The sequence below is a fragment of the Poecilia reticulata genome, linkage group LG17 (assembly GCF_000633615.1).
Source record: "Poecilia reticulata strain Guanapo linkage group LG17, Guppy_female_1.0+MT, whole genome shotgun sequence".
NCBI classification, from domain to species: Eukaryota; Metazoa; Chordata; class Actinopteri; order Cyprinodontiformes; family Poeciliidae; genus Poecilia; species Poecilia reticulata.
In genome coordinates, this window is record NC_024347.1 from 4,482,669 (window position 1) to 4,494,455 (window position 11,787).

Genomic DNA, 11,787 nt, shown 5'->3' on the forward strand with positions numbered 1-11,787 from the left:
GCTGCTTGGTTCCATTTTTTTTGCCTCTTATGATGTCATTCACTCAAACATACACTTATTAGAATTGGCACTTCTTTTTTTCTTCAGGGCACTTCAAAAAATATTTTGTATGCTTTGAAATCCTACAGTCAATATGGAAATACCTATTGCTGTGTTTTATTATCCGTGTAGCTACATTTGTTGGTGGAAAAACGAGCAATCCCTTAAATAGTGCCTATAAAAATATATATTTCCCTCTCTGGTTGAAATAGCCAGCTAAACGGAAAGCAATGTGATGCTAAGCTCAAGTATACCCTGTACTTAAAAAAAAAGAAAAAGAAAAAAGACCAGTAATTGTGGTAGCTGATTTCCATAAGATGACCCTGACGCTGTTTACTCATGTCTCCCGTTGAATGCGGTCACCACAACGGAGAGACTTAATGACCGGTGATAATATTATTACGCTTCTGACCAGCAAAAATAAATAAATAAATAAAATAAAAAAAATTCTCTGTGAAAGAACACACACACACTTAATCCATGTCTACATAACTTTAAAACCATTAGTGTGTACAAACCTTTTCAATCTGAGGCTAACTTTTCAACTTTAGCATCAGTGGTAGAAAATCTGGGCGTTTGAATGAAACGTCTGTCAACTTCAGGCGGCCGTGCTGTCATGTCAGGCTCGCTGTGAGCACGCATGCAACGCGCTGAAAGGAACCGGCGGTCACGTTTCAATGAACCACTGATGAGGCTCTGGAATTGCAAAGCAGGGGCCGATCATGTCAGGACGGCTAAAAATAAGTTGCGCCATTAACACACAAGCATGCAGAAATTATGTAAGAAAAAAAAAAGAAGAAGAAGAATAAGTAGTTGACCGGGAGATAAGAAATAGGTTGGAGTTAGTCATGCTTTTTCCTTTGTCACTTTAAAATTAGCCGATTATAAGTAACGGTTATTATCGATTGATCAAAAACTCACCGTTTTCGAACCCCATATAAGAAAAGAAATTCGACCACGATAAATTGTTTCAAAAGCAAAAAAAAAAAAAAAATCAACTTTTTTTAAAATTCCTTTTTCATTATTTCCGGCTTTCCCAAGGCGTTCCCCGGAGGAGCTGGAAGAAGTGGCTGGGGAGAGGGAAGTCTGGGCCTCCCTTCTGAAGCTGCTGCCCCCGCGACCCGACCCCGGATAAGCCAAAGAAAATGGATGGATAGATGGATGGATTATTTTTTGTGTTTTTTGTTTTATTTCCCCCTTTTCCTTAAAAGTGTCTTGTTGGTTGCCTGAACCGGTAGCAAGCTATCATGCTTTTAATGGAGAAAAAAAAGAAAAGGAAAGAAATTAAATAACCAAAGGAATATCAACCACTTTTAGAGCAAATCTGTTCTCACTGCAAGGCAACCAGACAAAACTGTCCTGTTTCTCCCCCAGGCTACCAGTACGTAATATGATTTTAAAAATAATAAATAATAGTGACACACAGTAAATGTTTTAGACCTAAAATGCCCTCCGAATATGTGCTTTTGCAAAGCAGAAAACCCCCGAAATAAAAGATGTCAACATTGCATTTATTCAAGTCTAATCAGGTCAAAGAAAAAGTCTAAATTTGTTCAGGATTAGCAGACAAACTTGAAGTTAATTCCAGCGATGGGTGTAGTTCGCTGGGTGGCCAAACCAACATTTGTGTTTTTATTGGCTGGCCCTGGTGCCACCAGATATCCTCTTGTGTGCCAGTGGCTGTCTGGTGACACACTGAAAAAAAAAAGAAGAAAAAAAAAGAGCTGGCAACACAAGTGAAGTGACAGATGTTACAGGACTTGTATTTCAGGTGTGTGACTGCTCATCCCCGTGAGTGTTACAATCTTTTTCTCTTTTTTCACCTGAGAGATGAGATTTCAGAGTGTACCAAGCAGCACTTGAGAGTGTCGTGTAGCAAGTTTCCAACATGATAATTCAAAGTAATTTGATTAAAAAAACTAACCAAAAAAACATTTAGTTGTGTCACAGTAGGCGAGTGTTATGATATCAGTGTGTTCAGTAAGGAGGTGAGGGTGGAGGGAGGGGGGGATGCAGCCAACGCCAGAGAATAATTCCATCTTAAATTACCATTCTGCTGGGGGCCAGAAAGGCAAGAATAACCTGATAATTTACATGTTAGGTTCCTGTGGGTTGTTCTCAAGGATTTTCTTTTCTCCAGCAGGTTTTGAAAGGGGAACACTGCCACCTGGCGTCGGATTCCCTTATGATCTTTTTAAAATCTTTTTTCAAAGTTTTTCCGTTGATTCTCAACAAGATTAACAAGTCATCAATGTTTTAGTCTATTTTGATCACTTACTTCAGGGATGTCCAAAATGTGGCCCGGTGGCCATTTTGCAGCCCTTGAAATGATTTTCTTTGGCTCCAGACCACAAGTTAAGAATTGTAAAAAATAAAAAATAAATAAAATAAAATTGGTCAACAAAATAGAAAACAATTGATGTTCGAAAAAATTAGGAAACTGTCTTTTTTTTTTTTTTTTTTTAATAGTTCAACTGTATAAAGTCCTTTTTTTATGTTTTTGGAGCTTTAGTTATGTACAGATTTAATTAAAATGTTGTTGGTAAAATAAAAAAAACAAAAAAAAACAAAAAGTGTATTTTGCATACTTATCTGAATACATTTTGTGACTCCTTAGTGGTTAGAATTTTGACCCCCAGCCAAACGTTTTCAAGCGTTTAGAACAAAAAGTTAAAACTGGATTCAAAGCTCTTCCACGTTTGCTGCGTCTCCTACTTGCCCTTTTTCTTTGCGGGAAACACTGCCACCTGGTGTTGGATTTGTATCACAAACCACAACATACCGGGATAGATAAAACAAAATAAATAGTAACATTTAGTCATGCTTATTTCAAGAAGTTGAACAACTATTAGTTTACTGTAGTGATCAAAGGTTTTGTCGTTTTGTTTGTTTGTTTGTTTTTTTTGTTTGTTTGTTGTTGTTTTTTTCAAAACTACGTTGCTAATTTTTACAAAAGCAGTTAAAAATGAGTTTAAGTTGCTATTAAATGTGATTAATAGCAATTATGTTATGTTATTAATATGCGCGTGCATAGCAACTCAAATTTAATAATAATAATAATAATAATAATAATAATAATAATAATAATAATAATAATAATAATAATAATAATAATAGCACATTTACAAGATAAAAAAAATACTGTACCGTTATTAAAAACAGCCTACTCAGATTAAAATAGTAATTTTTTTTTTAAAGCACAAATGTGCTCTTTTTTTAGCACGTTTGTATAAAATGTTTGTGTATTTCAAAACAAAAGCCGTCGGAACTATTGTTTTGTTTTTATTTTTTTTATTATTAAACATAAATAGACTGAAGAAATGTAAATGTGCTAACGTATCCGAAGTACTGAAGCTCATAAAAACTCGTGGGTTCCGTCAGCGTCAAGACTGTTTGATAAGTCTCGATGTTAGCTGGTTTGATTAGAGATGCCTGGAGACTCAGACCGGCTCAGTGGAACCCGGAGGAAGCGGATTGACAGTCTGCAGGGCGGCGGAAGTTTTTCGCATCTTCAGCTGTAAACACACCGGTGAGTTTCAGCGCAGAAACGAGAAACTATGTCTTCCTTTTGAGTCAGACTCCTTATTTTCATTCGGGTGATATTCTCGTCTGTCGGTGTTCGGCTGTCGAAGCGGTGTCCTGTTAGCTAAAACCTCGACTGCTGAATAGAATTATGTAAACACACACTGGTGGGTTGGTTTATCTGTTAGCATGTCTGGCTAAAAGCAGAGACAAGTGTCATTTATTTTTTTAAGAATGTGCAGCAGCGGGACAGAAAAATGACATACAGAGCCTTACAAAGACATTCGGAGCTTTTAACATTTTAAATCTTGTCACGTTGCAACCACTGGCTTATTATATTGGGTTATCACGTGATTTCGTTAATGCATAATTGTGAGATTTAAGGAAGAAAGGGGGAAAAAAACAGAAAAATGTGATGCATATTCAACACTTTTGCTGCGTTATCTGAATTGGATCTAGATCTGGACTTTAAGTGTTTTTTTTAGCACTTGAGTGTGCTTCTATACAACCATTCCATTGTTGCCAAGGCGGCATATTAAGGGTCAATTCTGGAAGCTGAACCTCCACTTCAGGTTCAAGTCTTCTGCAGCCTCTAATAGTTTTTTTTTTTGTTGAGGTCGGCATGTATTTAACTTCATCAACTCTCACCAGCTTCCCTTCATTGCTGGGAAAAACCCCCCATCCCTACTGCATGATGCTGCCACCACCACGGGGATGGTACTTTTATGTCAGACACAGTGTTATGCCACAACTCTTGCTACTTTGTGTTGCCCTTTTGCATAAAAAGACAGTAAAGTTAGGTGGTGACATGACAAAATGTTTAGCTTATGATGAAACAAACACAAATGTAACAGTCTACCTGGTGGCAGAGTGTGGCTTGTCTTGTCTGTGTCTCCTTTTTTCTTTTGTCATTAATTTGCCAATTAGTACCTACAAAACAAACATTCCAGACTAACAGATGCATGAATCTGCAAAATAATTAGATAAGTGAACAAACGGCAGCAACAAAAATATGCATAAAAACGATTAATGGACGCATTTAGGACAAAGACGAAACACAGGACATAACCAGGTGGTGTCACAACAAAAATGGAATCCTTTAATAAATATGGGTTAGAACTTAGAATTATTACTATTTTTTAATTTTGGTAGTTATTTTCAGATAAAAAAAAAAAAGTTATTTTCTTGTTCTCATTAGTGTAAAGTCACACATAAATTTTGGGTAGAAGTGGGAAAGAGAGGGAAGAAAAACGACAACAAAAAACAAAACAGAAGAAAGAATAAATAAGGAAACAAAGATCACGTTTTGTGATCTTATCAGCGTCGCGTGTTTCTCCTTGATAGAGATGTGTTTTCCTTCCTGCTCCTGCTGTATCACGCAGAGACTCCTCGGACAGGAGGACGCCTGTCTCCATGGTAACGCAGCAGCCTCAGCTGCCATGTCCTCCATCTCTGTGTCAACGTCGGCCGCATGCGGCCAAGACGATGCCGCCGCCGTCCTGGCCTCGGAGCGCTACGCCAGCCTCATCCTGGCCCAGATGAACAAGATGCGTCTCCGCTGCGACTTCTGCGACGTGGGGCTCAAAGTGGGCGGGCGCGTCTTCAGGGTCCACCGGCTTGTGCTCGCCGCCAGCAGCCCCTACTTCTCCGCCTTGTTCTCCGGCGGGATGCGGGAGGCGGAGAAAGACGAGGTGCAGATAATCGGCGTGGACACGGAAATCTTTGAGATTCTGCTGGACTTCATATACACAGGTACGTCTCTATTTTTATTTTTTATCGTTTTCCTTTCTTCCTGCATTCGAGGTTGGGTTTTGTTTTGTTTGGCGATGTTATCTGATCTGTTCCTTTCATTTTTGTTTGTTTTTTTTTTTTCTTTAGGGGCGATCAGCGTCAGCGTGGAGAACGTTCAGGAGCTGATGGTGGCCGCCGACATGCTGCAGCTGATCGAGGTGGTGTCGATATGCGGCGAGTTCCTCAAGGGCAACATGGACCCCTTCAACTGCGTGGGCATCTTTCAGTTTCTGGAGCAGATCGCCTGCATGGAAATGCTGGAATTTACCGAGAACTACATTCACGTTCACTTCCTGGAGGTACGGGGCATCGTCCATCCACCGCCTGTCGCAGGGTTTTCTAAAACAACAACATGCCCAAATATAATTTAGTTTTCCCCAGCAATTGCAAACTGTATTTCAGTAATCTTGGTATCAAAATAAAGTTAACATTTTATTAAACTTACTAAGCTTAGTAAACATATTCTTGCATGTCTAAAATTCCTTGTTTTAAATTTTTTTTTATTTAATACCTTCATACCCATTAATGCACCCACTCACTCATTGGTTACCTAGCAACAACCCGTTGAGTAGCCGGCACAGCATCGGTTTCAAGTTTCACCTCATAACTGCTTAAGAATAAACAAACAACAACGGCATGGAGTGAAAAATGGATAAAACAGAAAAGATTACGCCACCAGTTTCAGTATTTCTGATATTTAAAACAAAAATTGAATCAGTAGTAGATTGATCGATATGAAACCTGTATACATCCTCCAGCCCTATCAAACGTCACTTTATTCGATCCAGTCCAACAAATATAAAATAAAAAAAATAAGACATTTATGTTCTTAAATGTTTTTTTTGTTGTTTTTTTTCCTTCCCGACCGTGCGTGCGTATCGCCCGTGTCCACCGCCTCCTTCAGGTGTGCGTCACGGACGAGTTCAGAGGCCTGTCGAAGGCTCAGTTGGTGAGGCTTCTGCGGAGCGAGGAGCTGAGGATCGAGGACGAGTACCAAGTGTTCACGGCGGCCATGGACTGGGTCCTGCACGACGTGGCCAAGAGGAAAAAGCACGTCGTTGAGGTGCTGGAGGCCGTCCGCTTCCCTCTGCTCTCCCCTCAGAGACTCTTCAAGTACATAGAAGGTAGGTAGGTCATCAGCACGTAAAGATGATTTTTGTTTTCAATACGGCTTCAGTGAAGCTGGAAGGTTTAGTTTATCCTTATAAAATGATGACCTCCTTCTTGTTATTTTATTTTTTTATTAGTATGGCCCCTATTACTCCGTCGTATCTTGGATCACTGTAACAAGTCCGATTTTCTTGAAACAGATCCCCCCCCCCAAAAAAAGCCTATTTCCTCTCATTTCTGAACGAAGGTATTACCGACTTCAGCCTGCGGGTGGCACTGCAGACCCTGCTGAAGGAATACACCGAGGTCACAAAGTCTCCCAAAGAAAATAAGCTGCACAGTCAGCTCCAACCAGCAAAGACGAGACCCAGAAGAAAAGCCAGAAAGTACCTCTACGCAATAGGTCGAGATCTATAAACAGTAACAAAACTACACAGCCCACGATAACACTGAAATAAGACGAAACCCAGAAGTGAACCCGTGAATTGTTTTCTTCCTGCCAGGCGGCTACACCCGGCTGCAAGGCGGCCGCTGGAGTGACAGCCGGGCGCTGAGCTGCGTGGAGCGCTTCGACACCTTCAACCAGTACTGGACCACCGTGTCGTCTCTGCACCAGGCCCGCAGCGGGCTGGGCGTGGCCGTCATGGAGGGCATGATCTACGTGGTGGGAGGTAAAAAGGCTGCGCTCGCTCTCTGCCTTAAGTCTAAAGTTAACTTCAGAAAATGTGCATTTATCTTATTTTTATTTTTATTTTTTTATGTTTTCTGCCGATAGGAGAGAAAGACTCGATGATTTTTGACTGCACAGAACGATACGACCCGGTGACGAAGCAGTGGGCCGCCGTGGCGTCTCTGAATTTCCCTCGATGTGGAGTTGGCGTGTGTCCCTGCCACGGGGCGCTGTACGCACTCGGTAAAACGCCACGTTACTGCTGGGAGCACACGACGGCTACAAGGGTCGTTTTAAATGGAATCCATCATATTCAAAATATTATGAACGGCACAAAACGCTGACAGACACCACAGCTGACAAAGCTGTTGAAGCAAAATGGCAACAAAAACTATTCATTTATCTTATTGTATCATTTTATAGGGCAGAGTAAGACACAGGACAGTGGATGACTGTGAAGTGGGCAGAAAATGGTACCTGGCTTTCAAATTTTCTGACAGAAAAAAATGTCTGGAAGTGCAGCTTGCATTTGTCTCCGTTTATTTCAATACCCCTAAATAAATGGAAATCTTAAATTGGCACAATATTTTTAAAAGCCATGTACAATTTTCCTTGTACTTCACAATTTTGCTCTAGTTTGTGTTCGTCTGGTGCCTTAAATCTCAACATAATACATTAATGTTTGTTGTAAACGAGACAAAATGTTAAAAAAAAAGTACAAACTTTGGGACGGCACATTGAATGGATGAACCTTAACCGATTGTAGTTTTTCTGGCTGTTACTGATTGGCTCTTGAGTGAAAGTTGCTAAATGTAGCAGCAGTAGGGTGACATCATATAGGACAGCTGCTGATTTTTAGGTAGATAAAAATCGATTGCTGATCTCCCAAATTGAAGGGATCTGAGCCGATTTATCGGTGGACCCCTGATCTTAACCGGCTGAAAATGCCGTCTGCTTGCAGGTGGTTGGATCGGATCGGAGATCGGAAAAACCATGGAGCGATACGATCCGGAGGAAAACAAGTGGGAGGTCATCGGCAGCATGGCGGTTCCCCGATATTACTTTGGCTGCTGTGAGCTACAGGGTCTGTTTATCGTTTTATTTTTTTCCCTGCTTTTAGCTGAAATTAGATCTTTTTTTACATGATTTGGAATAAAATGCGAGAAAACGTATTATTACTATTATTATTCTCAGGGTTAATCTATGTGATTGGTGGGATCAGCGATGAAGGAATGGAGCTGCGCTCAGCAGAGGTTTACGACCCCATCTCGCGTCGATGGAGCGCACTGCCGGTGATGAGCCAGCGTCGGGCCTACGTGGGCGTGGCCTGCCTCAACAACTGCATATACGCGGTGGGAGGCTGGAACGAGGCGCTGGGCGCTCTGGAGACGGTGGAGAAATACTGTCCTGAGGAGGTGAGGCGGGATTTCGTACACGCCGTCTCGTATCTCTGAGGGCTTTTCTCACCGCGTTGCGATGTGTGTCGCCCCTCAACCCCCTGCAGGAGAAATGGGTGGAGGCGGCCCCGATGTCCACGCCGCGCGCGGGCCTGTCAGTGTCGGCCGTCAACGGGCTGCTTTACGCCGTGGGCGGACGCGCCGCCAGTAGGGACTTCTCGGCGCCCGTGACGATGGACTCTGTGGAGATCTATGACCCGCACCTGGACACGTGGACCGAGGTCGGCAACATGATCACCAGCCGCTGCGACGGCGGGCTGGCCGTCCTCTGACGACCGCCGCTTTGAACTGTGAACATCGTGGGAGGCGAAGGAAACCGTGGAAATGTTGCACCTTAAAACTCCAAAAAGAGGGTTAATGTTGTTTATACGAGTCTCCTTTTTTTAACTGCACAGCTCTGGAAAGTGCCAAACCGCTCTTCCTATCTTCAGTAGGAGTAAATCATTTTACTTGAAACAGAGAGTGGCATCAAGCATGTTGTACGAACTTTAGACAGGGCTGATGGGGGCAGTCGTCCAGGACAACGAGTTTTGGGGGCCCCCCAAAGATTTAGGATGTTTTTGTAATTAATCCATGTTTTACCTTATGTAAAACTGAAAGGTCCATATGAAGTGCAGAGTTTTAATCTTGTTAAATTTTTATTAATGTGTACAATAGTCAAATATTTAAAACTTTTGAAGTTGCAGTACATTGTTTTGTGACATTTTAAACTATCTGCTCATGCACCTATTAATGTACTGTAATTTGCATGAGTAAAATTGTTCCCATTTTTTCTTTTGGATAAGGCACCAAAACTAGTCCTAACCCAGGGGCCCTGATTCTTCTAAATCCGGCCCTGCTGATCAGATGAAGAAGTTTTTCTTTCATTAGCTTCTTTGTCTCAGACTTTCAGGTCATCACCGCTTTGTGTTTTCTGTTGTATGCAGTGCTTCTACGATGGCCGACAGTGAAACCTTTGGTTGTTCTTAGTGTCGGATTCATTTATTACTGGAAACTTGATGGAGGATGCTCTCTCTATTTTCACTGGATGATTATTTGTACATAATGCTGCTGTAAATCTTTATTATTTATGTTTACTCCAGTCGTAAGTGGGTGCCGTTACATTTCAACTCTGATTCTGAAATACCCATTAAAACTTTTCCCACAATCTGTCACCTTACAACCACAAAACCTTGGTGTGTTTTATTTGGGTTTTGCTGGAAATGACATTTTGACAAAACGGCTCCAATTCAGTCAGATTGGGCGTAAAAGCGTCTACGAACTCAAAATTTTCCAAGTCTTGCCGCATATGGTTTGTTAGATTTATATCTGGGATTTGACTAGGACACGAATTGGATTTGTTCTAAACCCTTCTGTTGTTGCTCTGCCTCCATGTTGTGGATTTCCTGCCAGAAGGTGAAGATTCACGCCACCAATTTTATCCAGCTTCCTGTTCCTGCTGAAGAAAGGGTTTCCCCACAGCATGATGATGCCACTGTGCTCCATGGTGGATATGGTGCGGACATAGTTTTTTCTTTAACAAAGGTGGATGTGTAATCAGGAATGCACCGAACTCGGTGCTGTGATTTCCCTAACTTTGGATGACTAGTGATTGGCTGATGCAAAACCGATGTTACCTGCTTTTGCAAAGGTCTGAAAATCAACCATTCCTTTTGCTCTGCCGTGACTGAGACTCGCCCACCAGGTCACATCTGAATGTTCCCAATTAGCCTCACTGTTGCTATACTTCGAGAATTTGTCGCTATATTTAGACGCACCTCTAGCATCTCCCCCCCTCCCAAAAAAAAAAAGCAACTTGTGTCAAATTTAGCGACTTTATTCTGACTTATTGGAGACTTTGGCGACATATGAAAGTAGTGAAAAATAAAAACCAAAGGAACCGATTTTTTTTTTGTGTAGTTAATTTAGTAATTTGAACAGCAATGCTCAATTATATTTGAGAGCCCGTGCAGTTAGAACAAGTTTGCGTGTTCAGAGTTGTTCATTTAAATAAGACTGGAGTATTGAAGGTGTATTGTGAGTTTACAAGACCTGACAATGTAAGTTATATAAAAAAAACAATTATTGGTCAAAATCGGAGTCGGTCCTCCTCTGTCTTTCTTCACCCAGTGAACAGGCAGAACACCGTTAATAGGTTTTGCACTTGAATGGTTCTCACAGCTGCATTTATCGGAAAAATAAACCGAAATGAACGTGGTCAAAACTGTCAGCTAATTTTTTTTATAACTTAAAACAACAGCACTATGGAAAATATATTACCGGACACAAAGAATATTTGACAGCATGGAATAAAAATGTCACAACTTTGATTTTATTTTTTTTTTTATTTATTAAAGTTGCTCACAATTTGCATTTACACTAAAAGTGTCAAATTCTGCTTTTGAAAATTATATAGATTTGTGATTGTTTATTAATCGTTTCTGTGGAATCCCTGCTAAGGCCATTTCAAAAAACAATTAATTGCATCATAAATTAAAATGAAATTGACAATTTCCATGATTAGTAATATTTTTTGAAGGGCAATTTTATTCATAGAGAAATTATAATCCATTTTATTTATGGTTTCGGGTGTGTGTGGCTTTTATTTCTGTTGTATTTACTGTTTTTGATTGTTGCATTTAATTTTGGATATTTAAAATATCTTCTAGTTCCAGTCAGGGTTGAAAGTAAGGGGGTACGGCAGGGTACTGCGTAGCCCTAAAAGATTTAGCGGGGGTACGCAGCACCTGCAAGAGAGGGGAGCGACTGTCTGCTGTAAAAAATCAATGGGTTCACTGTGCAGCCACGACTGCGCCCACTAATCAGCCGTGACTGATTCGTTTTTCAAGAACAATCTAAAACACGACTTAATCAGTTAATAAATAACTTTTTTCYCATTWCATATTGTTTCTGAACTGAGCAGCGGTGCAACATGTCGATCGCGGAAGGTTTTGAGTCGATCTCGGATTTAGGTGACAAACTGAACGCAGCCGGACGCTGAGAGCAGCACGTCCTCCTCTGACTCCTTATCAAAACGTTCAGAACTTTATTAAAGAACAACAAAAAAATCAACAAAACGTGTTCAAATTAATGATTCAACAACAATAATAATCTCAGTAATTATTGTTTCAACAAGATGTTGCGCAATACTGTGGGTTTCGCTTCCATTATCAAAATAACGAGCAGAGCAGGAGTTTAAAATTAACTAATCAACCACCG

At 40.9% G+C, this 11,787-nt stretch overlaps 1 protein-coding gene across 1 annotated transcript; it reads left to right on the forward strand.

The window, feature by feature from the left end:
* The first annotated feature begins 3,405 nt into the window (after positions 1-3,405).
* ipp (intracisternal A particle-promoted polypeptide) lies at positions 3,406-10,647 on the forward strand. The gene is made up of 10 exons (XM_008433190.2): positions 3,406-3,568; positions 4,944-5,313; positions 5,440-5,651; positions 6,257-6,476; positions 6,710-6,865; positions 6,966-7,133; positions 7,238-7,375; positions 8,094-8,216; positions 8,327-8,547; positions 8,637-10,647. The coding sequence occupies exons 2-10, from the start codon at positions 5,001-5,003 to the stop codon at positions 8,859-8,861; spliced, it is 1,776 nt and encodes a 591-aa protein (XP_008431412.1). The 5' UTR covers positions 3,406-3,568; positions 4,944-5,000; the 3' UTR covers positions 8,862-10,647.
* The last annotated feature ends 1,140 nt before the right edge of the window (positions 10,648-11,787 follow it).

What these genes read in the sequence shown, in the direction of transcription:
- ipp (XM_008433190.2), top strand. Translation starts at nt 5,001, where the DNA reads ATGTCCTCCATCTCTGTGTCAACGTCGGCCGCATGCGGCCAAGACGAT. An exon ending in GCTGGACTTCATATACACAG is followed by an intron (nt 5,314 to 5,439) that starts GTACGTCTCTAT and finishes TTTTTTCTTTAG; the next exon opens with GGGCGATCAGCGTCAGCGTG. An exon ending in CGGGGCGCTGTACGCACTCG is followed by an intron (nt 7,376 to 8,093) that starts GTAAAACGCCAC and finishes GTCTGCTTGCAG; the next exon opens with GTGGTTGGATCGGATCGGAG.